The sequence below is a fragment of the Rhinopithecus roxellana genome, chromosome 6 (genome assembly GCF_007565055.1).
Source record: "Rhinopithecus roxellana isolate Shanxi Qingling chromosome 6, ASM756505v1, whole genome shotgun sequence".
NCBI classification, from domain to species: domain Eukaryota; kingdom Metazoa; phylum Chordata; class Mammalia; order Primates; family Cercopithecidae; genus Rhinopithecus; species Rhinopithecus roxellana.
Genome location: NC_044554.1, coordinates 2,333,258 through 2,358,800, shown reverse-complemented (window position 1 = coordinate 2,358,800; position 25,543 = coordinate 2,333,258). Strand labels below are relative to the sequence as shown.

Sequence of the window (25,543 nt, the reverse complement as noted above, 5' to 3'; positions counted from 1 at the left end):
GAACAGAGCTTTAGAAGACTCTACATAACTCTACATTACAGATTAACCATTTGAGCTTGGAATTTCTCTTGTAGCTTGCCCATTAGTTTAAAATGTTCACAAAAATGGGCCATAATATGTAATCAGCTGGAGTTTTAAAGAAAATGACAAAATCAGGGCTTAGGATGTTAGAGATTTTTTCCATTTTAAGGCTAGACCCCTGGATTGAACAGAAAAAGAGGAAAAGAGAAGAAAGGAATGGGCTGGGCACTGTGGTTCATATCTGTAATCCTAGCACTTTGGGAGGCAGAGGCAGGTAGATCACTTGAGGCCATGAGTTTGACACCAGGCTGGCAAACATGGTAAAACCCTGTCTCTACTAAAAATACAAGAATTAGCTAGGTGTGGTGATACATGCCTGTAATCCCAGCTACTAGGGATGCTGAGGCACGAGAATGGCTTGAACCCTGAAGGCAGAGGCTGCAGTGAGGCAGAGGCTGCAGTGAGCCAAGGTGATGCCACTGCATTCCAGCCTGGGCAAGAGAGAGAGACTGTGTTTAAAAAAAAAAAAAAAGGAATGGAGAGGAGTTAAGCTTTACAGGAGGGCTTGTGAGTCAGCCAGTTATTGCAAGGTGTGGGGCCAGCCCCTTTACTACTTTCCTTTATCCTTTATCTCCATCAGTCAGGGAGAGCCTTGACACTCCGGACCTACACGGTGTGAGACGAATTTTTCCCACCTTCTCAAGTCACCACTGAAGGTGAGCTGTTTTCAACTGGAGCAGAGAGCCCCTTCAGCTCAAGACTTTCAGGGGCTGGAATTCCGTCCTGGGAGCCCTTTGGTCCTCAGGCCTTGTTTCCAGTGGCTGAGCTTGTGACAGAGTGTTGTGGGAAGTCAGGGACCCCAAACAGAGGGACCAGCTGGAGCTGTGGCAGAAGAACATAAATTGTGAAGATTTCATGGATATTTATCAGTTCCCAAATAATACTCTTATAATTTCTTATGCCTGTCTTTACTTTAATCTCTTAATCCTGTTATCTTCGTAAGCTGAGAATGTACGTCACCTCAGGACCACTATTGTACAAATTGATTGTAAAATGTGTCTTTGAACAATATGAAATCAGTGCATCTTGAAAAAGAACAGAATAATAGTGATTTTCAGGGAACAAGGGAAGACAACCATAAGGTCTGACTGCCTGCGGGGTCGGGCAGAATAGAGCCATATTTTTCCTCTTGCTGAGAGCCTATAAACGGACATGCAAGTAGGGAAGATATCGCTGAATTCTTTTCCTAGCAAGGAATTTTAATAATTAAGACCTTTGTCTACAAATGGCCACTCTGGGAGTGTCTGTCTTATATGGTTGAGATAAGGACTGAAATACGCCCTGGTCTCCTGTAGTACCCTCAGGCTTATCAGGATGGGGGAAGAAACCTCACCCTGGTGAATTTGAGGTCAGACCAGTACTCTGCTCTCAAACCCTGTTTTTGTTGTTTAAGATGTTTATCAAGACAATACGTGCACAACTGAACATAGACCCTTCTCAGGAGTTTTTGATTTCGCCCTTTGCCTTGTGATCTTTGCTTTGCCCTTTGCCTTGTGATCTTTATTGGCCTCAGAATCATGTGATCTTTGTTCTCCTTTTTTGCCCTTTGAAGCATGTGATCTTTGTTACCTACTCCCTGTTCGTCCACCCCCTTCCCTTTTGAAGTCCTTAATAAAAACCTGCTGTTTTTGCAGCTCAGGTGGGCATCACGGTTGTACCGATATGTGACGTCACCCCCGAGGCCCAGCTGTAAAATTCCTCTCTTTGTACTCTTTCTCTTTATTTCTCAGACTGGCCAACACTTAGGGAAAATAGAACCTACATTGAAATATTGGGGGCAGGTTCCCCTGATAGCAGAGGGCACAAGTTGGGTGGGGCTTTTCCCATTTATCTCACTGGGGGCAGTTTGCCTTTGAGTGGCCTGGCCGTCTCCACTGGTAGCAGTCATTTGGAGGAGTATCCTTAGGGAAACCTGGAGGGGGCTGGGGGCTTTACAACAGCCAACAGTTGAGCCTGCCTCTGCCTCTGCCTCTTGTTTCTGTGTTTCTTTGTCTGTCTTTTCTATTCTTTTCTTTCTATCTTTTTTTTTTTTTTTTTTTTTTTTACCCTGTCCTCCTTATTCTGCTTTTGCTTATAAAAGACTAAGGAAGCAAATTTGATGTTTTTCTGCACAAGAGCCATGCTGTGTTACACAAGAAAGTTAGATGTTTGTTTTTGAGGATCTGGGGGTTGAGTTCATTCCAGTTTTTAAAAAGTACAGCCTAGAGGTGAGTCTGCAGGAACAGATGGGGTTTTTCCCACAGTGGGACTGGAAAAGGTGCCACTCAGGGCTGACTGAACCACACTTTCTCTTAGGGCATCCTGCCAATGAAGAGGGTTCTGCTCATGTCCGCTGAGGGACTCGATCAGAATAAATTAACAAAAACCTAACTGTGTGCTACACAAGAGATCAACTTTAAATATCAAGACAAAGGTTGAAAGTGAATGGATAGCCAAGTAAGCAAGCAGTGGGCATCTGAAAACTGAGTGACTGTGTGTAAAATGTCCCATACAATAGCTCTTAGGTTGAGCAGGTAAAGAGGGTTTTGATACTTATGTTAATTAATTTTGTCCTGAATATAGCAAATGGTTTTTGAATCAGGAATTTCTTCCTATTTACCTGACCACAAATAACCAGTGGGCAGTTCCCAGGTCCCAGTTCTTATCTGTGGTACAATGCAGTGCAGGTAGGGTATGATGGCCTTCATTGGCAAAGCCAGTATTGTAGATAAGGAAAGAAGGAAAGTAAATTTTCTGTGCTTTTTATAAAAGGGGAAAAGGCAATTGTATCCCCTTCCCTTTCTGAGAGTCTCATTAGCAGCATCTTTCTTTAATCTTTTCATGTACATAAATATCTGTATGGAAAAGACGAGCCCATTGTCTTCAGTTTTACAAGTCAGAAATGTCTCCTGGTTCTGGGGCCTCATGCACTTTGAAATGTAAACATGCACATCCAGAGTTGAGGAAACCTCTCTCAGGTTCACACTCTGCACACCTTAATTCCTAAGGTTTACTTTTAGTCCAGAATCCCAAATTTCAGTAGAATTTGCCCTCAAAGCCCTAATTGTGCAGAACCTAAAAGTATTTTCTTTACAATCTCACAGAAGGACATTTCATTATGAAAATGAGTCAGTTTGTCAGGAAGACACACTAGTCATTAATTTGTCTGTGCCTAATAACAGAACTTCAAAATAGATGAAAGCAAAAAGAGAGAGAGAGTTAAAGGGAGAAATAAACAATTCGATAGTCATAATGGGAGGTTTCTGACTAATTGATAGAGCAAGTAGATTTTTAAAAATCAGCAGAGGTGGGCCAGGCACGGTGGCTCATTCCTATAATCCCAGCACTTTGGGAGGTGGGTGGATCACTTGAGGTCAGGTGTTTAAGACCAGCCTGGCCAACATGGTGAAACCCCATCTCTACCAAAAATACAAAAATTAGTCGAGTGTGGTGACGGGTGCTTGTAATCCCAGCTACTCGGGAGGCCGAGGCAGGAGAATCACTTGAACCCAGGAGGCAGAGATTGCAGTGAGCCAAGATCGCACCATTGCACTCCAGTCTGAACAACAAGCGAAACTCTGTCTCACCCCATCTCTACTAAAAATACAGAAATTAGCCAGGGGTGGTGGCAAGCTCCTATAGTCCCAGCTACTCAAGAGGCTGAGGCAGAAGAATCGCTTGAACCCAGGAGGAGGAGGTTGCAGTGAGCTGAGATCACACCACTGCACTCCAGCCTGAGTGACAGAGCGAAACTGTTGTGCAAAAAAAAAAAAAAAAAAAAAAATCAGCAAAGGTAGGAAAGATCTTAACAACACTGTCAGCTACATTATTGAAGAATATTGCATATTTCTCTTGGGAAAGACTGCCAACAATGAATAAGAATACCTGTTTTGTTTGCTCTTAGTCTTGGGACTTAATTTTTTTTATATAATACTATTTTTTAATCTGATAAATCCATAGTACATGTTTTTATATGCATTTCATTAATCACTGAGTGATTGAACTTGTTTTATGTATGCTTATCATTTGTTTTTTCTTTTGTATGAGGATGTTAATAATTTGGGGTCTAGTTATGTATTATGCTTATTGTTGATTTATATCTTATATTCCATGTATTTCCCCTTTGTCATTAACTTTTAAACCATCTTTCTTTTGTTCTTTATCTTACAGAAGTTGAAATGTTTGTGTAGTTAAATCCATCCATTTTTTTCTTTTCTGTTGTTTTTAAATTGTTTGATTTCTGCTAGTTGCTTTTTTGTGATTCTACTTATGAGTTATAGTCTAAATAGGGTATTATCACGTTAAAAAAAACGTAACCTTATAAAAACCAAGGTAGACTCCAGCCAGCGATGCACTGAGATGGTCCAAGGAAAGTAACTGCTGTCTGTTATGTTTGTACAATTTAGACTTTAAAGTGTTTATTACAACATTGTCCCATTCTTGTGCAGTTAAAGTTTTCTCTTCTTTTGGATCTCAGATCATTCATAATTTAATAAGACGGATCCAGACCAAAATTAAAGATCTTCTGCAGCAAATGGAAGAAGGGCTGAAGACAGCTGATCCCCATGACTGCTCTGCTTATACTGGCTGGACAGGTGAGACTGATACATTTTATTCTTAGATTATGAGATGTAAGACTTGACTTTGAAATTTTCTTCTCTTTTAAAATGGTAAAGATTTGGCCAGGCATGGTGGCTGGTGCCTGTAATCCCAGAACTTTGGGAAGCCGAGGCAGGTGGATCACCTCAGGTCAGGAGTTCGAGACTAGCTTGACCAACTTGGTGAAACCCCATCTCTACTAAAAATACAAAAATTAGCCGGGTGTGGTGTCGGGTGCCTGTAATCCCAGCTACTTGGGAGGCTGAGGCAGGAGAATTGCTTGAACCCGGGAAGCGGAGGTTGCAGTGAGCCAAGATCGTGCCAGTGCATTCTAGCCTGGGCCACAGAGTGAGACTCCATCTCAAAAACAAAAGAAAATAAAATTATAAAGATTTTATACTTTTTTTTTTTTTTCAGACGGAGTCTCACTCTGTTGCCTGGGCTAGAGTACAGTGGTGCAATCACAGCTCTCTGCAGCCTTGACCTCCTGGGCTCAAACCAGCCTCCTGCCTCAGCCTCCCGTGTAGCTGGGACCACAGGCACGTGCCACCACACCTGGCTAATTTTTTTTATTATTTTATAAAGACGTAGTCTCACTATGTTGCCGAGGCTGGTCTCAAATTCCTGGGCTTGAGCGACCCTCCTGCCTCAGCCTCCCAAAGTGCTGGGATTACAGGTGTGAGCCACCATGCTTGACTGATTTTATACCTTTTAATTGAAGTCTTGCTCTATGTCTTCAATGATGAGATGATTTGGAATTTTATTTCTAAAGAAATGCTTTCTCCCTGAAGTTTGAACTTTAGTGTGTCTTTTTTTTATAACATCATTTATTTAACCTAATATATAGCTGTCTGTGAAAATGTAATTATTAAGAGCAAACTTGCCCTAGGGTCAGTTTTAAAGGATTCTTTGCTGCTCTGGTCATTGTGACAGGCTGTGGTGAGTGGTCTCTCTGTTCTGTGATATAAACTATCTACCCTACTGCCTGTACTCATTTGACTCATTTGTGCACATAAATGTTTTTATTTTTGTTTTAATGATAACAGTTAAACAACCAATAATATACTTCACATCAAAAAATGTAATTGAAAAATTAACTTGCCTTGGCTGGGCGCGGTGGCTCAAGCCTATAATCCCAGCACTTTGGGAGGCCAAGACGGGCGGATCATGAGGTCAGGAGCTCGAGACCATCCTGGCTAACACAGTGAAACACCGTCTCTACTAAAAAATACAAAAAAACTAGCCGGGCGAGGTGGCGGGCACCTGTAGTCCCAGCTACTCGGGAGGTTGAGGCAGGAGAATGGCGTAAACCCGGGAGACCGAGCTTGCAGTGAGCTGAGATCCGGCCACTGCACTCCAGCCTGGGCAACAGAGCGAGACTCCATCTCAAAAAAAAAAAAGAAAAAAAGAAAAATTAACTTGCCTTAACTAATCTTTGCATTCTTGTTATTTTACCTGGTATTCAGAACATTCTAATAATTATTTAGGGAATATAAAGGATATAAAAGATGACCTTGTTCTCAGGGATTAGACTGAAGTCTGACTAAATTCCTAATGACAATTTATATACACATTTAGAGTGATTTCTTGCTGAATTCTTATAGTTTAATTAAACAGCATAGGCCAGCTGTGGTGGCTCAAGCCTGTAATCCAAAGCACTTTGGGAGACCAAAGATGGCAGATCACTTGAGCTCAGGAGTTTGAGACTAGCCTGGGCAACATGGCAAAAGCTGTCTCTACTAAAAATACAAAAATCAGCTGGGCGTGGTGGGCATGTGCCTATAGTCCCAGCTATTGGGAAGGCTGAAGCAGGAGAATTGTTTGAGCCCAGAGGTGGAGGTTGCAGTGAGCTGAGATCACATCATTACACTCCAATCTGGGCAACAGGAGTGTGACCCTGTCTCAAAAAGAAACAAACAAACAAACAAACAAAAAACCAAAAAAAAGAAAACCAGCATAGACAGATACATATTAGAGCCACCATGAACCAAACATGGGGCCCTGATAATATTGTATTTGTATTTATATTTACATTCATTTTTGTGAACATTGTTTTTGTATTTATATTTACATTCATTTTTTGTGATGCTTATTTGCCTGTTATGCGTGCCGCATTTACATAGTGACATTACATATTTCAAACTTCAAACTTATAAACCCAGACAGACATGGAGCCAGTTCACTTACAGGGCCAAAGATGTCTTAAATGTAATAAAACTAGATAATTGTGGTTAACCTGAAGTAAAATACAAAGAATAAGGATATTTTGGGAGGAAAATAGCATAGCTATTAGTCGCACAGGTTTCCCCTAAAAATCTTTTACTTACAACTTTTTCGTTTGTTGAAAAAGGATTTCTAAACCCCTGATTGTTAGGTTCTAAACTGGCCGTGCATCACAATTACCAAGAGAGCTTTGTAAGAAACTACAGTTCTCAGCCTCCAGCCCAGAATAGTTACATTAGGAACTCTAGAGGTGGGTTCCAGAAATCAGTATTGCTTAAAAATCCCTAGCTGTTGCTGTCTTTGGGAATCATCATGGAAGTATTTTGTTTCAGTGGTTTAAATTAATAGGGTTTAGAGGTTCAGGTAGATGTATGGAATCCATCTAGACCCATACCTCCCTAAATTGTGTGTACAATATAAGAAGAAGGCTGGGCACAGTGACTAACTCCTGTAATTCCAGCACTTTGGGTGATGGAGGTGGGAGAATGGTTTGAGGCCAGGAGTTTGAGACTAGCCTGGGCAACATAACAAGACCCCATCTCTAAAATTAGCTGGGCACAGGGGTAAACACCTGTAGTCCCAACTACTCAGGAGGCTGAGGCAGGAGGATGGCTCAATCCCAGGAGGTCGAGGCTGCAATGAGCCATGAGTGCACTGCTGCACTCTAGCCTGGGTGACAGCAAGACCCTGTCTCAACAAAAGAAGAAGAATGAATGAAGCACCCACAACTTATCCCTTTAGCAAAACTTTGAGACGGAAAACACACAAGTCATGTTGGGTAAAAACAAACAGCATCCAGAACGAGTGTGGAGAGCCATGGTGTGCAGGCGAGAAAGCCCAGGGTCCAGGCATGGCCGAATCACCCCAACCCCACCCACCCTCCCAGAATCAACAAATAGCTATTTCCAGGCAGGGTGGGCCACAGCCTCAGTGGGAACTTCCGTGGGCACATCCGAGTGCAAAGTGGGAAGGCAGTGCCAGGAGTAGCTGGGAATAAAGGTGTGGAAAGTGCACAGGGAATGGGGTTGGAGAGCTATAGAACAGGCATGGCTTGTAGAGAAGCAGGTTTAGCTTGCAAGGTGGAGTGGCATTCTTGCTGGCCCCCGCTGATGGTGTAGAGAAGGAAGGAAGCAGCAGCAATGGGCACTCCTGATATAAGGAAGGGTTTGAGAGTCAGGAGATCTGGCCACCAGACTCCTCGTGTATTACATATACTGTTCATCACTTAGCAAGAGGACACCGTTGGGATAAAAGTTGGGAAAGCTACCCTAACCATTTTCCCCTTCCAGGGATTTGTCCTGTTAATAGTTGATATAGGCCGGGCGCAGTGGCTGAAGCCTGTAATCCCAGCACTTTGGGAGGCCGAGACGGGCGGATCACGAGGTCAGGAGATCGAGACCATCCTGGCTAACACGGTGAAACCCTGTCTCTACTAAAAATACAAAAAACTAGCCGGGCGAGGTAGCGGGCGTCTGTAGTCCCAGCTACTCAGGAGGCTGAGGCAGGAGAATGGCGTAAAACTGGGAGGCGAAGCTTGCAGTGAGCTGAGATCCAGCCACTGCACTCCAGTCTGGGCGACAGAGCGAGTCTCTGTCTCAAAAAAAAAAAAAAAAAAAAAAAAAAAGTTGATATAGAAAAATTCAATTTTAAGAAAAAATATAATTATTTTATCCATAATATAAGGAAGAAAAATAAAAATAAAAATTTCTCAATGGAGGGAGAAAACCGCACCAGGACAATGTCACTACAAAGTGGAGAAAAATTGGTAGCACTTTCAGCATTCATTTTGTAACTTAGTTAAGCAGGGAGTTCACACCGCAGAGGTAAAGACACTCAGAGCAGAGATGGCTAGACAGTAAGAGCATGTGAAACAAGAATTGACAGACCAATAAAAGAAATTTAAGGAAAAGATAAAAAATCATTTCAGAAATGAGACCAAAGCGCAAGGAGCCAAAGAAAGAGCTGACCCCACAGAGAGCATGGGGGCAAAGTGTCCTCGTGTCTAGGAAGGGTGTAATGTTTGCTTAATAAACAAGTGACTAAATGAAACTATCACGGAAAAAATGCAAAGGAAAAGCAAGATAAATTAAAGAGACACTTCAGTTTTCCAGTCTAGCGTTTAAGGAGTTTACAAGTCACCATTGCATCCTAGCAAGTAAAAAGCTTAACAAAGTGAAAACTCAGCAGCTCTTCTTAGCTCCATCAGAGAAGTGAGGTCACAGGGGCAAACAGCTGCACCAAAAACTGGCAAAACAGGTGAATGCCAAGAATTACAGTCGTGCATTGCTTCACATCATGGATGAGTTCTGAGAAACACATCATTGGGCAGTTTCATTGTGCAGACATCATAGAGGTGCTCACACATACCTAGACTGTGTAGCCAACTACACCTCTATGCTCTATGATATAGCCTGTTGCTCCTAGGCCGCAAAGCTGTACAGCATTACTGCACTGAATACTGTAGCAATTGTAACACAATCATGTTTTTGTATCTAAACATAGCTAGATATAGAAAAGGTACTGTAAAAATATGGTATTATGATTATGATCTTTTGGGACTGTGCGTATCTTTTGGGAACCAGCACCTCCTACCACATCCCTAAGGCCTGTTCATTCTAGCTCCTTTTACCTAGTTCAACATGTGTGCCTGCCAACAAAAAAATGACAAAACATGATGACCTTTTTTTTTTTTTACTTTACCTGTTACCATTTACTTTAAAATACTGAAGCATTAAGTATCTGTAACTGTAGGTTTTTAGGTTCATAGGTTAATCAGATCAGCATCCTATTTTTAGAGATTTCTGAGTCAATCAGGGAATACTCATTTGTAAGCCTTTATAGTGATTATTATGTTTGAAATTTGTAGGTATTTAACTTTTACTGTCTGTTTCCTGTATGCTTGTATTTTTTGAATATAGAAAACATGCTCTCAGGGCGATGATAAGCAACTCATGCAGAAGAATTTTTTTCAGAGCTTCCAAATATGCGACTTTCTTATCTGTTTGACTCAACATCTTTAAAGAAATGGATAATGATGAAAGACTTCAAAAAGTGTTAAGGATTAACTTGAAAGAGAAGTAATATACCCTGAATAGAAGAAGAAAGAAGCAGCTAGATATATGGAGAAATTTAAAAAGCAAAATGAAGCCGGGCACAGTGGCTCATACCTGTTAATCCCAGCACTTTGGGAGGCCGAGGTGGGCGGAGCACGAGGTCAGAAGTTCGAGACCAGCCTGACCAACATGGTGAAAACCTGTCTCTACTAAAAATACAAAAAAATTAGCCGGGTATGGTGGCGCACGCCTGTAATCCCAGCTACTCAGGAGGCTGAGGGAGGAGAATCACTTGAACCCAGGAGGCAGAGGTTGCATTGAGCCAAGATTGCGCCACTGCACTCCAGCCTGGGCAACAGAGTGAGACTGTGTCTCAAAAAAAAAAAAAAAGCAAAATGAAAAATAATAAAAATCAGAGTAGAGTATTAGACAAAGACTAGAATATTGAAGAACCGCAACTTAAACATGAAAGAAATGTTTCATTTGGCCTTTTCACTAGCATGTCATGTCTGCCAATACTTGTTCCTATAAAAGACTTTAGTAAATACATATTTATGCTGATTCTTTTTTTTTTTTTTTTAACTTAGCTGTCATATTGTCTTCTCAAACCCAGATATACGAACATGCTTCTTTAAGAAGCCATATAGGCCCTTCTCTGGAGATTCTCGGATTCATTTGAAGATCTGAGTCTGTTCTTTATCAGGAATGGAAAGGTTGGTGGGTGATGAACACACACGCCGTTTGTACTGGTCACCTTACTCTGTACTGTGTGGCTGCTCCAGAAATGGCGAGTTCACTCACCAGTTGGTTGGTCAGTTGTAGGGTTGTTCACTAAAGAACATTGAAAAACTGGGAAAAATAGGCCAGGCACAGTGGCTTACGCCTGTAATCCCAGCACTTTGGCAGGCTGAGGCCAGTGGATCACGAAGTCAGAAGATTGAGACCATCCTGGCTAATACAGTAAAACCCCATCTCTACTAAAAATACAAAAAATTAGCCGGGCGTGGTGGTGAGCGCCTGCAGTCCCAGCTATTTGGGAGGCTGAGGCGGGAGAATGGCGTGAACCTGGGAGGCGGAGCTTGCAGTGAGCTGAGATCAGGCCACTGTACTCCAGCCTGGGCGACACAGAACGAGACTCCGTCTCAGAAAAAAAAAAGAAAAAAGAAAAATTGAGAACAATAGGGAAAAAAAAAAAAAAGAAGAGAGTATAAAGTTCAGAAAAGCAATCATTTGGGATAACATAGGAGAAATGATTTTATGAGAAGTAAAAAGAAGAGGACCCAAGTTAGGATCTACAAGGGAGAATGAATACAACTTTGGAATAAATGAAAATTAACTGAGGATGAGTAGGAAGTGATGTATCTTCTCTTGTCTGTGAATAAGAGGTATTACATCACTGTGCCAGGACAAGCACCAGGCTAACATGTACGAACTTGGTTTCTGTTCTTTCCTCCCTAATTTCTCTGTCTTGGTTTTGTTTTGTTTATTCGTCTTTCAGAAATGTATGATATGGGGGCTGGGTGCAGTGGCTCACGCCTGTAATCCCAGCACTTTGGGAGGCCAAGGCGGGCAGATCATGAGGTCAAGAGATTGAGACCATCCTGGCTAACACAGTGAAACCCCGTCTCTACTAAAAATACAAAAAAATTGGCCAGACGTGGTGGCGGGCACTGTAGTCCTGGCTACTCGGGAGGCTGAGTCAGGAGAATGGCGTGAACCCAGAAGGCGGAGCTTGCAGTGAGCCAAGATTGCACCGCTGCACTCCAGCCTGGGTGACAGAGCAAGACTCCGTCTCAAAAAAACAAAAAACAAACAAAAGAAATGTATGATATGTATTGTTTTGGTGTCACCCCTTTGGAAACATAGATTTATGTAGAAGGTATTTCATATAATTACAAATAATGTCCTGAAGATAAAAGGAAAAGATAATAATGCTTTTCTTTTGGGGTGGGAAATTATTCCAGGCATAGCCCTTTTGTACCTGCAGTTGTATCGGGTCACATGTGACCAAACCTACCTGCTCCGATCCCTGGATTACGTAAAAAGAACACTTCGGAATCTGAATGGCCGGAGGGTCACCTTCCTCTGTGGGGATGCCGGGCCCCTGGCTGTTGGAGCTGTGATTTATCACAAACTCAGAAGTGACTGTGAGTCCCAGGAATGCATCACAAAGTGAGTTTTAGAACTGGAAACATTTTCTCCCAATTCCCAGTGAAAGCTCTTGCTGTAGAAAGATTCAAAAAGGAAACTGTTTTTAATTTCATCCATTGCTGTAAACACATCGCGCCAAACTGTTAATCTTGAGCATAGTGGTGGGATCATATGCCCTCTTTTTGTGCAAGCATGTGTGTGCCTTAATTTTGGGAGAAATAAATATACTTCTTGATTTTAAGCATCTTTCCTAAGCAATTTTTAGTTTTCTTCAATGCATGAAAATTAGCTTACATGCTTTAGATTCACCATAATAACTAAACCAATCTTAGGTTCAACCCTTAAGTAACTGATTAGATATGCTAATGATGGAACAATTAGGGAATGTAAGCTTTTATTGCACCCATTGGTTTATATTCTTTCTTGAAGAAGCAGAAATCACGGCTCATTCCTAGGGTCTGGTAGAGTATCTGGCACGTGCTAGTCAGTTAATGTTTGTTGAAAGACAGGGTAATGCTGGGTATGGCGGCATGCGCTTGTAGTTCCATTAACTTGAGAGGCTGAGGCAGGAGGATCACTGGAGCTCAGGAGTTCAAGGCTGTGGTGAGCCACCATCCTGCCACTGTACACCAGCCTGGGCAACAGAGCAAGACCCTGTCTCTAAAGAAAAAGAAAGAAAAAAAAGAGAGAACGACAATCTAATTCCCAAGCATTGGTGACATTGCCGTACCATTTTTTTTTTTTTTTTTTTTTTGAGATGGAATTTCGATCTTGTTGCCCAGGCTAGAGTGCAGTGGTGCGATCTCAGCTCACTGCAACCTCCGCCTTCTGGGTTCAGGGGATTCTCCTGCCTCAGCCACCAAAGTAGCTGGGATTACAGGCATGTGCCACCACACCCAGCTAATTTTGTATTTTTAGTAGAGATGGGGTTTCACCGTGTTAGTCAGGCTGGTCTTAAACTCCTGACCTCAGGTGATCCACCTGCCTCAGCCTCCCAAAGTGCTGGGATTATAGGCATGAGCCACCGCGCCTGGCCTGCAGTACCATTTTTATTTAAATTTTAAATCACTTTCTTTTACTTCTGGATTTCAAAATAAAATTTTATGGTTTAAAATAGATGTAAAGGTAGAAATTAACAGAAAGATGTTTTATTTTTAATTTTGACATTCAAAAGGGGACTGGTGAACTGGAGACATTTTTGTTGTGTTCTGGATTTGGGAGTATTTTTAAAAATCATAGTTTTAAATTTAAAATAAATAACAGGTAATTCCTAAAGCAACAGGTTTAGTGTTTCAGGAAGAAGTACTTTAGAATTCCTCTGGGAAAAAATTAATTTTTCTTATTGGTTAGACTTTTGCAACTCCAGAGAGCGGTTGTCTGCCAAGAATCAGACCTTCCTGATGAGCTGCTTTATGGACGGGCAGGTTATCTGTATGCTTTACTGTACCTGAACACGGAGATAGGTCCAGGCACCGTGTGTGAGTCAGCTATTAAAGAGGTACTGTGGGATATGGGCAACTATGGGCATCTCTACCATTCAAACCTGTTTGCTAGCATTGAGTTGTATTAATAGCTGGACTCTGTTTCTAGGTAGCATTACTTTTTTAAGTAAGAAATACTGAAGTATTTCTTAAGAAGTACTTTTTTAAGTACTCATCAAAAGTAAGAAATAGCCCCTATTTTTTTCTAGGAACATTAACAAAAAAAACCTGTACTCTCTTTCATCTTTTATTAATTCATCTGTTTTTAGTGAAGCTAAACAACAGCGGCTTTAGAGAGTTAGAATGTTTATTTATCTTTCATGAGATGTCTGAGCTGGTAAGCATTTCAGGCTATTATGAGTGGGGACCAACTTCTTATGTCTCATTCTGCCTTATCCTAGGGGCATACCCTTATTTGCAGGACCAAAGCTAGTTTAGCCCCTCAACCTATGAAGGGAAAAGAGGAGGTGGAGGCCACATAGTTTCCTTGTTAGGGACTCGGTTTCCAAGTTGCCCACTTTACTTCTGCTCCCGTCCCAGTGCCAGAACTTCATCAAGTGTCTGTGTTCAGCTGTCTGTAACTAGGGGGCCAGATGCCCAGCTAAAACTTGGAATACTTTCCCAAAAAGGAGAGGAGATAGACGTGAGGAAACCATCATTCCAGACATGATATGCTTTTGATCTAGCTGAAATCCTTCATGCCAGAGCAGACCTCATACCATTAGTCTTTCATAAATAAAGCCAGTTCCTCCAGCCTTTTCTGATAGGTGTACGTGCTGCTCTTTTGGGAAAAACACTGCAGCTACGGAGCAACTAAGAAATCCAAAACAGTTTTTATAAGAAGTTTTTCTAGATTTTGGGTTGACTTTTTATACAAAGAATTTTTTATTTCTTAGACTTACTATCTTTTCCTACTCTGACATTGGCTCCTGATTTCTTTCTGCCCGCATTTATTAATTTATAAAAGAAATATAAGTATGTTAGTTGCTAACTGCTTAAAGACTTTTAGATTAAGTTTTCTGCCTCTCTCTATATATATATGTCATATATATATATGACATACTGTTAATTGAACTACAACAGGGTCCATATACAGTTTTAGATTTATGCTGTCTTGTCATCTCTGTAGGTAGTCAATGCTATTATTGAGTCGGGTAAGACTTTGTCAAGGGAAGAAAGAAAAACGGAGCGCTGCCCACTGCTGTACCAGTGGCACCGGAAGCAGTATGTTGGAGCAGCCCATGGCATGGCTGGAATCTACTACATGTTAATGCAGGTAGGTAAGAATTATCTTACACACTACAGTATATTTGATCAAACGTGAAATGGGAAATGAATCCTGCATACAAACAATCCTGCAGACTGGATTGAAATACCCTACTTTGAATCGCAGATGTGTAACTCTGCCTCATAAACCACAGGCAGTGGATTTCTAAGAGTCCAGTGAGTTCCTGAGTACATTTGGTATGGAGTCTTATAGCAGATTAGTTATCTCTTCCCCACACTTTTTTTTTTTTTTTGAGACGGGGTCTCACTCTCTCACCCAGGCTGGAGTGCAGAGGCGTGATCTCGGCTCACTGCAACCTCCATCTCCTGGATTCAAGCGATTATCCTGCCTCAGCCTCCCAAGCAGCTGGGACTAGAAGCGCATACCACCACCTCCAGCTAATTTTTGTATTTTTAGTAGAGACGGGATTTTACCATATTGGCCAGGCTGGTCTTGAACTCCTGACCTCATGATCCACCCACCTCAGCCTCCCAAAGTGCTAGGATTACAAGCATGAGCCACCGTGCCTGGCTTGCCCACCCTTTTCTTCTGTGCTTGTCCTCCTGCTGATTGCAGTAGGAACTCTTAATGGGGAAAAATCTTCAGGGAGCAACAGGGCCTGCAGAACCCAGCTGAGGCAGTGACTTTGTCATGTCCTGATAACCTCGCTTGCTGTCAGTTGTCTTCTATATTTTTGATGAGTTTATTGCTGTGGTTATGATTTTGTCTCTCAATCATCCCTGACACCTATTAAGTACTGACTCTTCTATCAGGCCAGTAGAGACCCCACACTAAACATTGCTTCAGGCTGTGCTTGGCTTAAGCATAAGCCTAGGGCTTCAGCCTAGCCTGTGGCCTATGTTCTCTTCCCTACAAGGCATAAAACCGCCTCTGCCATCACCTCCTCCTCCTTCTCCCGCTACCTCCTCTACCTCTGTCCTGCCCACTGTTCCCTCCCCACCTTCTCCCTCCACCTCCCCTCCTTCTCCTTCTTTCTTCTTTTAAATTAAGCTTTCTTTATTCTACAGAACTACAAAACTAGTAAGTCAGAGGATGTGAATTAGAATTTAGATATCTTAGACTGGAAAACCTATATATTACTTTTTAAAATTTTACTTCAGATTCTTTTTATGTCTAATCTACCATATCATGTTCTCACTCACTAAAGGAAACTAGGAAATTCATGTCTACACAGGATTAAAACTTTTTCTAGGTATTATTTGTCTTTCTTTATTGTTGTAGAAAGTAAAACATGCATATATGCATATAGTTCATTTTCTGAATTTACTTTCTTTTCTTTTTTTTTTTTGTTTTGAGACGAAGTCTCGCTCTGTCACCCAGGCTCGAGTGCAGTGGCATGATCTCAGCTCACTGCAAGCTCCGCCCCCCCAGGTTCACACCATTCTCCTGCCTCAGCCTCCAGTGTAACTGGGACTACAGGCGCCCGCCACCAAGCCCGGCTCATTTTTTTTTTTTTGTATTTTTAGTAGAGACGGGGTTTCACCGTGTTAGCCAGGATGGTCTCGATCTCCTGACCTCGTGATCCGCCCGTCTCGGCCTCCCAAAGTGCTGAGATTACAGGCGTGAGCCACCGCGCCCGGCCTTTTTTTTTTTTTTTTTTTTTTGAGACGGAGTCTTGCTTTGTTGCCCGGGGTGGAGTGCAGTGGCGCCATCTCAGCTCACTGCAACCTCTGCCTCCCGGGTTCAAGCCATTCTCCTGCCTTAGCCTCCTGAGTAGCTGGGATTACAGGCATGCAATACCACACTTGGCTAATTTTTGTGTTTTTAGTAGAGATGGGATTTCGGCATATTAGCCAGGCTGGTCTTGAACTCCTGGCCTCTGGTGATCCATCCGCCTCAGCCTCCCGAAGTGCTGGGATTACAGGCATGTGAATTTTCTTCATGATGCAGGTACACGCTATGCTTTCAAAGTAACTAGAATTCCATATCTCATTTAAAAATGGCACTGTTATTTTGAACCGTTAGATTTTGTATATGTGTTAGGGTTCTCCAGAGAAACAACCAATAGAAGATAAATACTATATTTGAGATGGGATTTCTTATAGGAATTGGCTTATGCAACTGTGGAGGCCCAGAAGCCCCATGATCTGTCATCTATAGGCTTGAGACCCGGGGATACTGGGGCTGTAACTCCACTCCGAGTCAGAAGACCGAGACCCAGGGGAGCCAAATCCCAGTCCAAGGGCAGGAGGAGACTGTTGCCCTGGTTGAAGCTGGCAGGCAGGAAGGAGCAGATGTTTTCTTTCTCTGCCTTTGGTCCTGTTCAGGCCTTGGATGGACTGGATGAGGCGCACCCACTTTGGGGACGGCCATCTGCCTGACTGAGTCTACCATTCAATGCTAATCTCATCTGGAAACACCCTTTGAGACACACCCAGACACCATGTTTAATTTGACACATAAAATTAACTATCGGCCGGGCGTGGTGGCTCAAGCCTGTAATCCCAGCACTTTGGGAGGCCGAGGCGGGCGAATCACCAGGTCAGGAGATCGAGACCATCCTGGCTAACACGGTGAAACCCCGTCTCTACTAAAAAATACAAAAAACTAGCCGGGCGAGGTGGCGGGCACCTGTAGTCCCAGATACTCGGGAGGCTGAGGCAGGAGACTGACGTAAACCCGGGAGGCGGAGCTTGCAGTGAGCTGAGATCCGGCCACTGCACTCCAGCCTGGGCAGCAGAGCAAGACTCCGTCTCAAAAAAAAAAAAAAAAAAAAATTAACTATCATACTGTATTCTGTATTTTCCCAGAAAAAATGTTTTAACAGTGGTTCAGGAATTTTGTGTGTGTATGTGTGAGACAGGGTCTCAGATTGCAGTGGCACAATCTCGGCTCACTGCAAAGTGCATCTCCCAGGTTTAAGCAATTCTGCCTCAGTCCCCCAAGTAACTGGGATTACAGGTGTCCGCCATCACGCCCGGCCGCAACTTTTTTTTTAATGCTAATTCCCTTAGGGGAACATAGTAATGTAAGAACCATGCCAGTGTCGTTCGTGTGTTTAGGCCGATTTTGCTGTATATTAGGGACTTCCTTGGGAGGAATATAAATCATAAAATTTTCCCTTGATCTGTTTTTAAAGTGAAGATCGTGGAACACTATATAGTAAGTACTTGACTTAGAGATTGAGCCAGGTTTTCTTTCAAGATTCTTAGGCAGTGGTGTGGTGGAGCCTGCAGGGGAGCTGCCTGCATCTCTTCCCTGATGCATGATTCGTGGCTGTTGTCAGTGCAGAATGACGGTTCAGAAATGTGGAAAGGAGGGCTTTGTTTCTCATACTGGGTTGCAGCCTGCAGGGTGGCCATTCTGGTGGCTAATCGTAGCCTTGGGCTAGAAGCCAGAAACATATTCTGAGGGAGTGGAAAGGGAGCAGGAACGTATGCCAAGCCAGGTGGCCGAATGTATGTATTCAGTGAGCTGCAGGAGGAGTGGAGTATTTGCTAGAGAAATGTGTGCCTGCACGGTTGGGCTTCATGCTCCTTGAGACCCATGTTCAGAAAATGGTGGCATGAGCGGGATCTGAGGGTAGTGTTTTCGGCCCTCTGAGTCAAAAGGTGAAGCAGAGGAATAAAACCCCTCCCTGCGTGTCCTCCATAGGCTGGCCAGAGCCTCCCTGGCGCCTTCTTAGGGGCAAGTGCTGGCTGCTTGGGTTGTTGAAGCCGCAGAAGATGGGGGAGCAGTCAGGTGGTTGTCACTGCCAGTGCAGTCTGCTGAAAGGGCTGGTTTCCTATTAGTCCTTAGGGCAGAAAGTCTCATGCGGTCAGCATGGGAGGGGCAGAGCAGGGTGAGCCCCACCTCTTAGCCTGTCATGACTGGTAGATTAGTTTCAAGGTTGCCTCAGGCTTCCTCGGCCAAGAAAGGGTCTGCTCAGTGAGTTGGGGGCTTAGAATTTGGTTATTATTTCTCATTGTCTGGTAGTTTAGTCATGTAAAAGTAGTAGTTTCAACTGGAGAGTGTCGTTGGAAGGCTATCAGAACAATATATGCAAAAACTCTTAAAATATCGCTTAAAAAGAACTCCACTTTCATGATAGAATAAAAACAGTTCTCTTGAAAATCGTCTCCAAACAGCCAGAAAAACAACAAAAGAGAAACCAAAGTTATTTGATGAAGCTGGGGGACATCTGGAGCTCCAGCTGCAAACCTGTGAACTGAAGCAGGTGAAAGAATGACAGCTGACCTGCTGGGATGAAAGATGATGTCAGTGCCCGAGGGGGAGGGTGCCCACAAGAAGCAAGTCAGTTTGTTCCACAGAACCCCAGAACTCAGGAGCAGAAAGCACCATGTCCCCAGTAGGCAGTGCCACACGTGGGCTTAGGTGGCGCTCTGGCACAGGAGGCTTCTTTGAGCATGTGCAGTGGTTGGACCTCTATGAGAACCTACACCCGGCACAGGGAGGGAACTGCCTATCCTTCAACTCGTGCTGGAGACAACAGGAGCTAGGTCTGGAAAAACTGACGAGGCTCTTTTCGATTCGGGAAAGCCAGATGTAGAAGAGAGCTGGAGTGAAGCACAGAACTAAAAATAGGGGGAGAGAATGAGTGTCCATGGTCCAGGGTGAGACTGCCTCTCTGTCACCTCCAGCCTCAGGCACCGTCACCTCTCCTTCACCTCAAGGGGCAGCACCACCTCCACCCCACTCGGGACTTGAAGTCACTTCTGGAGAAACAAGTAGCTCAGATAAAAGTTTCATAAGTACAGGTATTTGAAAGCCCCCATTAAAACGTTAGTCTGCCATCCGTGATGGTTAATTTTATGTGTCAACTTGGCTGATCCCTGGTGCCCAGACATGTGGTCAGACATTATTCTGGATGTTTCTTTGAGGGCGTTTTTGAATGAGATTTACATTTAAGTTGGTGGATTTGAGTGAAGCCAGCTGCCCCATAGGATGTGAGTGGGCCTTGTCCAGACAGTTGAAGGTCTGACTAGAACAAAATGCTGGACCCCCAGGCAAGAGAGGATTCTCCAGCACTTTGCTTTCAGACTCCAGCTGCAGCTCCTTCCTGAGTCTCCAACTTGCTGGCCACCCCAGGCAGTTTGTGGACTCATGAAGCCTCTGCAGCTAGTTCCTTGGAGTGAATCTGTTTCTCTACTTTTATTCATCCTGTTGGTCTACTTCTTTGGAGACCCTGGCAATCCCCCATCCAGCCACTCCACAGTGATTCCCACCATTCTGCAGCCCCTCCTATGCACTGAGGGCAGCCAGGAGCTGTGCCTTATGCATGAGCACAGACCAGTAGCTGATGAGCAGACACGGCAGAAAAGCCCCAACTTGAAAGGTGGAGACCTGAACAAGTAGAAATAAAAACAAAGAGAAAGCAGGAAGTGGAAGAAAGCTTTGAAGAAATAATAATTCATAATTAATATCCTCAGGGAAATAAGAGATGCTGTTGCATCCAAGAAACAGGAAACATTTGATGGAAAAAGAGAGCTCTTGCAAATAAAAAGTATAATAGCTGAATTTTTAATAAATTCATGAAAATGTTTTGGAATCAAAGTCAAATATCTTAGAAAGCGGGCAGAAATAGACAATGGGAGAGGAAAATGTAAGAAAGTAAGAGGATTAATCCAGGAGGTTCAGCATGTGACTAATGGGAGACCTAGTGAGGGAGAACACACAATAGGAGGGAGGAAAATAACACAAGAATATGCTCCAGAAATGAGGGACATAGGCTGGGTGCTGTGGTCGTGCCTATAATCCCCGCACTTTGGGAGGCCAAGATGGGCAGATCACTGAGGTCAGGAGTTTGAGACCAGCCTGGCCAATACAGTGAAACCCCATCTCTACTAAAAACATATAAAAAATTAGCTGGGCGTGGTAGTGGGCACCCATAATCCCAGCTACTTGGGAGGCTGAGGCAGGAGAATCGCTCAAACCCAGGAGGCACAGGTTGCAGTGAGCCGAGATCACGTCACTGCACTCCAGCCTGGGCAACAGTGCGAGACCCCGTCTCCAAAAAAAAAAAAAAGAAAGAAAGAAATGAGGGACATAGTTGCATATTGGAAAGACCTACCAGGTTCCTACACAATGAATGGAGACAGACAAATCCACATCATGCCCGTCATTGTGAAAGCTTAAGATAAAGGAATAAAGAGACAGTGCTTAAAACATTAGACAAGAAATAGCCACGTGTAGCAGCGTGCACCTGTAGTCCCAGCTACTTGGGAGGCTGAGGCAGGAGAATTGCTTGAACCCGGGAGGCAGAGGTTGCAGTGAGCCGAGATCATGCTACTGCACTACAGCCTGGGTGACAGTGAGACTCCTTCTCAAAAAAAGAAAAAAGAAAAAAAAATTTTAGAGAGAAAAAGGTTATGTACAAAGTCCAAAAATGGCATTGGACTTTGCAACAGTTTCACTGAAGCTAAAAGATAAATGGAAATGACTTCCAAGTTTTGAGTAAAAATGATTTCCAACATTGCATTCTGCCCAGAAAGTTACCAATTAAATGTGGAGTAGAGCAAAGACTGTTTAAAACATCCCGTTCCCCTGTACTCCGTCTCAGGAAGCTACTGGAGTGTGGTGTCTACCACAACAAGGGAGTGCTCTAAGAAAGAGGATCAGATCCAGAGAAGAGGGGCTACCCAAACAAGAGAGGGAGCAGAATCCCCAGGAAGTTGACAGGTGCAAGTCCCAGGACAGCAGTGGCACAGAAGACCTGGAAAGCAGCCGATAATGGAGAGTTGCCTCCAGGGAAAACAAAGTCATAGTAGATTTGACCATGTGGAAAATCTTACCGAGAGACTTTTTACGGAGCTGTTGGTGGGTATGAAAGAGCTTAGGTACTGGTTTAAAGAAAACTAAGCAAATAAAATGTTAGAAAGTTACTCCAAGAAAAACTAAAAGGTGTAAAAGAATATCTAATTCAGTATATTTACTGTTTCAGGAGCAAATAATATTTGCATAGTATAGTCTGTAAAGAACACAGGATTATGGATGGTGAGCAGAGTGAAATTCTCCTGGGAAGATTAGAGGAAGGAAAGTGTCCCTCATCTGCCACAAGGGGAAGCGTAGAATCAGTGACTCAGGGCACAGCCGTGCATGGTTTGTTTAGAAATACCGTGGTAATATGAATAAGCAGCTAACAACCACCACAACAAAAAGGAACTCAGTTGTGTCCTAGGAAGGACATGCTCTGTTGGTCTTTGAATTAAGCTCCTCAACATTTTTTTACTTTTTAAAGTGGTTCTATATTTATTACCTGTAAGAAAGTAATTTTAAAAGTACCATGTAGCCTTTTGGAAATAAACTTCATGACCTATAGTTTTTAAAAAGCTAATACATTCTCTAAGTGTGTATCAGGAAAAACACCTAAAGATTTTCTACTAAATATAGTTTTATTTCAATGAAATTTAGAAGTATTGATATTCCTTAAATTATCTTTCCTTTATTTTTAATAAAATTAACTTTTTGTTGAAGAAATGAGGTTTTTTATTCTGTAGGAGAAGATGTCATGTTGTAAACTTTGGTGGAATGATGAGAATTTAAAGCAATGCAGTATTTTATTTCAGTTTTGAGAGTACTTTACATCACCCCTGACATTTGCCACCAAAGCCAAATGAAAAATCAGTGGCCAGAGACAGGTTCTCTATCTCAGACTTCACCAATATGTAGATTTATGTGGTACTAATATGTCACTTTAAAGATATTGTGTGGTGTTAATATGTCACCCTAAGACGTTCTGTAGTGCTAATATGTCACCCTAAGACGTTTGTGTGGTGCTAACCCGTCACTCTAAAGATGTCATGTGTTGCTAATGTGTCACCCTAAAGAGATTGTGTGGCATTAACATGTCACTCTAAGGATGTCATGTGGTGCTAACATGTCACCCTAAAGACGTGAGGTGTTAACATGTCACCCTAAGATTTTGTGTGTACGCTGTCATTCTAAGGATGTCATGTGGTGACATGTCACCCTGAGACGTTGTGTAATATTAGCATGTCAGTCTGAAGGCATTGTGTGGCATTAACGTGTCACCCTAAAGTCATTTTGTGGCATTAACATGTCACCTTAAAGACATTGTGTGGCACTAACATGTCACCCTAAGATGCTGTGTGGGCTGGCATGCCACCCTAAGACGCTCACTTAGCTCAGCCTTGCCATCTGACTCTTCTCACCAGGTTTTTCCATGGGAATCTGTACAGTAACTTGAGACTATTTGAATGTTTTAAGTCCTTTTAAAAAAACAATGCCTCAAAATTTGCAAATATTTTCCAAATACGTTTTTAGTCTTAGTCCCTGTAGTAAAACTTAAACACAAACTCAATAATGAATTCTAGTAGGTAACATTTAATGAGTACCTTCAGTTAGTAAAGCCAGTATTGCCACAAATTGTTGGATGAAGGAGTGAGGCATGCATTTTTTTCTCCTTTTTTCCTTACAAACGCCTTAGGAGTTGAGTACTATGATTATTCTATTTTAGAGATAAAGAGAATGAGGTTAAATAATTTGGCTGAGTAACAAAGCCAGTATATAGATTTGGGAGAAGAGGGGTACCTGGCCTTTCTAGAAGGGGTGAGCCCCGTGGAAGGATATCAAGTATTCATATTTTAACAAAGCAAAGCAACAAAACAAAACCTACCTACTCCTAGGTTCACTTGCCATTTAATCATTTCCTTTACTACTCATCCACCACAGAGGAGACAAAATACATTATAACACTGAGATTTCAAAAAGTTGAAACAAGTTCTGCCTAAGTCTTAAATAACCAGATAGTTGAATTAATTCTAATTTTATGTGCTCTTTTGTTTTCCATGTAATTGATGTTTTATTTTGTTAGCTGTGATACAATGTAAAAGAAATAACTTCAGAAAAATAATTTGTGTTTTATTTTTGTTTGTTTAAAGCCAGCAGCAAAAGTGGACCAAGAAACTTTGACAGAAATGGTGAAACCCAGTATTGATTACGTGCGCCACAAAAAATTCCGATCTGGGAATTACCCATCATCGTTAAGCAATGAAACAGACCGGCTGGTGCACTGGTGCCACGGTGCCCCGGGGGTCATCCACATGCTTATGCAGGCGTACAAGGTCAGTGCTTCCACTGTCACGGCCATCCCCTGTGTGGGGAGCCAGGTTTCCCTGTCAGGTTTTTGGTCTTGCTTTGGTAAGGCCATTTGACTGTACACTAAAAACCTTTTAGAATGAATGTTTTTACAAAATAAAGTCTTTGTATTTTACCACTCATCACCACTGCCTTTAGTGCTGCAAGTCTGTGTGTGTGTATGTGATTGTGTGTGTTAACAGGGTTTATATTCATGTGTAAAAGAAAACGTAGATGACAGCAGTGATGAGATGATTTTTGTTCTAATGAGTATGGGTATCCAGTAAAGTAGTGGATAGGATTATAACCAAAGTGCTTTTTTGTTCATTTTCACATCATTTTATTTTCTTGAATAAGCCTTTATTGCTGGATTATTAATAATAATAATGATTGTACAAGAGCTTTTGAGTTTAAAATTGTTATATTATTCTCAAGACATAGGTGGTACTCAAATTTGTATACATCTGGGGTACTATAGGAAAATAGGCTGAACCTTCACTGATTAATTCTAGTAGGCTTTAAATATGTTTGGGCACGATATTAAGAACGCTATTGATTTCTTCCTGGACTAAGATTTATCATATAAGTTGAAAACCAGTAATGCTTCTTTTGTAATTTTATTTTTATTTAATACATCTGTATTTGTAATAATTGATGTTGGAGATTGTTGCTCATACATCAGAGTATACAACTGTAACACAATGATTGCTCTGTTCAACACAGTATTTTGACCAGTTCTCTTTGTTTAGGATAGATAGATGGAATTAATGGAGCAGAACTCATATCTCTCCCTGGAAATAATAAGAATTGATACCTGAGTCATTTTTATTTTTTCTTTACGGCCACCATAATAAATTACTCAGAAAAATTATGGAGAATTATCTCTCATGATTTAGGCTAATTTGTCAGAAATTTTTAGTCCTCCTATAACAACACCAAAAATATTCAAATCATATCTAAAATATGATCATTCAAGAAAACAACTCAGAAAGTTATGACGTTTGGTCAGAGTGAAACACGATGAAATGTATTTTTTGAAAATAACATGTATCTTCCTAACAGTACCCTCACTTTTACATTAAAACATAGTTCTGTTCAAATCACTGCCTCCCTTTTTTAGAGTTTTGGAGAAGTTATAACTTCAGTGTCATAGAGAGACGTCTGTAATATAAATGTCCAACAATAACGTGTGAGCACAATATTGACTGTACAGACGGGGGCCCTCTGATACTTAAAACAGATGTATAACTGCTAAAACGTGGAAGCTCCTTTTTGTCAAACTCCTTTTCCCTTCATGTGAAAGAGGCTCAGCCGACACAGCTGGTTGTTCTTGGTGGCTGATCTCTGCTGCCAGGTGTACTTTTCCAGTCTGTTTCAGCAGAGCCCTGTGGAGAGCAAGCAGGTGCCAGGAACCAGGCTATCCTGTGGGGACCCTTCCTCCTGGGCCGTTTCATTTTCATGAGTTCTGCTGACAGTGGCCACCATCTGTTTTCACCACTGCTGGCCACTTGGGAGCAAGCCAGCATGGCTCTGCCACTGACAGGCTGCAGGTGGCTGCGGCCAGCTCCTCCTGGCAGGGCTTCTGCACAGAATACCATTCAAACACCTTGCCTTGCCCTGTTGGTTCCAAAACAAATTTCTCTCCTCCAGAA

General features: G+C 42.4%; 1 protein-coding gene across 1 annotated transcript in view; it reads left to right on the top strand.

Annotated features, from left to right (window-relative positions):
• Nucleotides 1-25,543, top strand: part of LANCL2 (LanC like 2) — a 67,209-nt gene that overhangs the window by 21,804 nt on the left and 19,862 nt on the right. Inside the window, exons 2-6 of the mRNA XM_010380547.2 lie at nt 4,538-4,655; nt 11,900-12,107; nt 13,437-13,584; nt 14,697-14,843; nt 23,696-23,878. Coding sequence (XP_010378849.1) covers nt 4,538-4,655; nt 11,900-12,107; nt 13,437-13,584; nt 14,697-14,843; nt 23,696-23,878 — 804 coding nt within the window. The remainder of the gene's footprint in view (nt 1-4,537; nt 4,656-11,899; nt 12,108-13,436; nt 13,585-14,696; nt 14,844-23,695; nt 23,879-25,543) is intronic.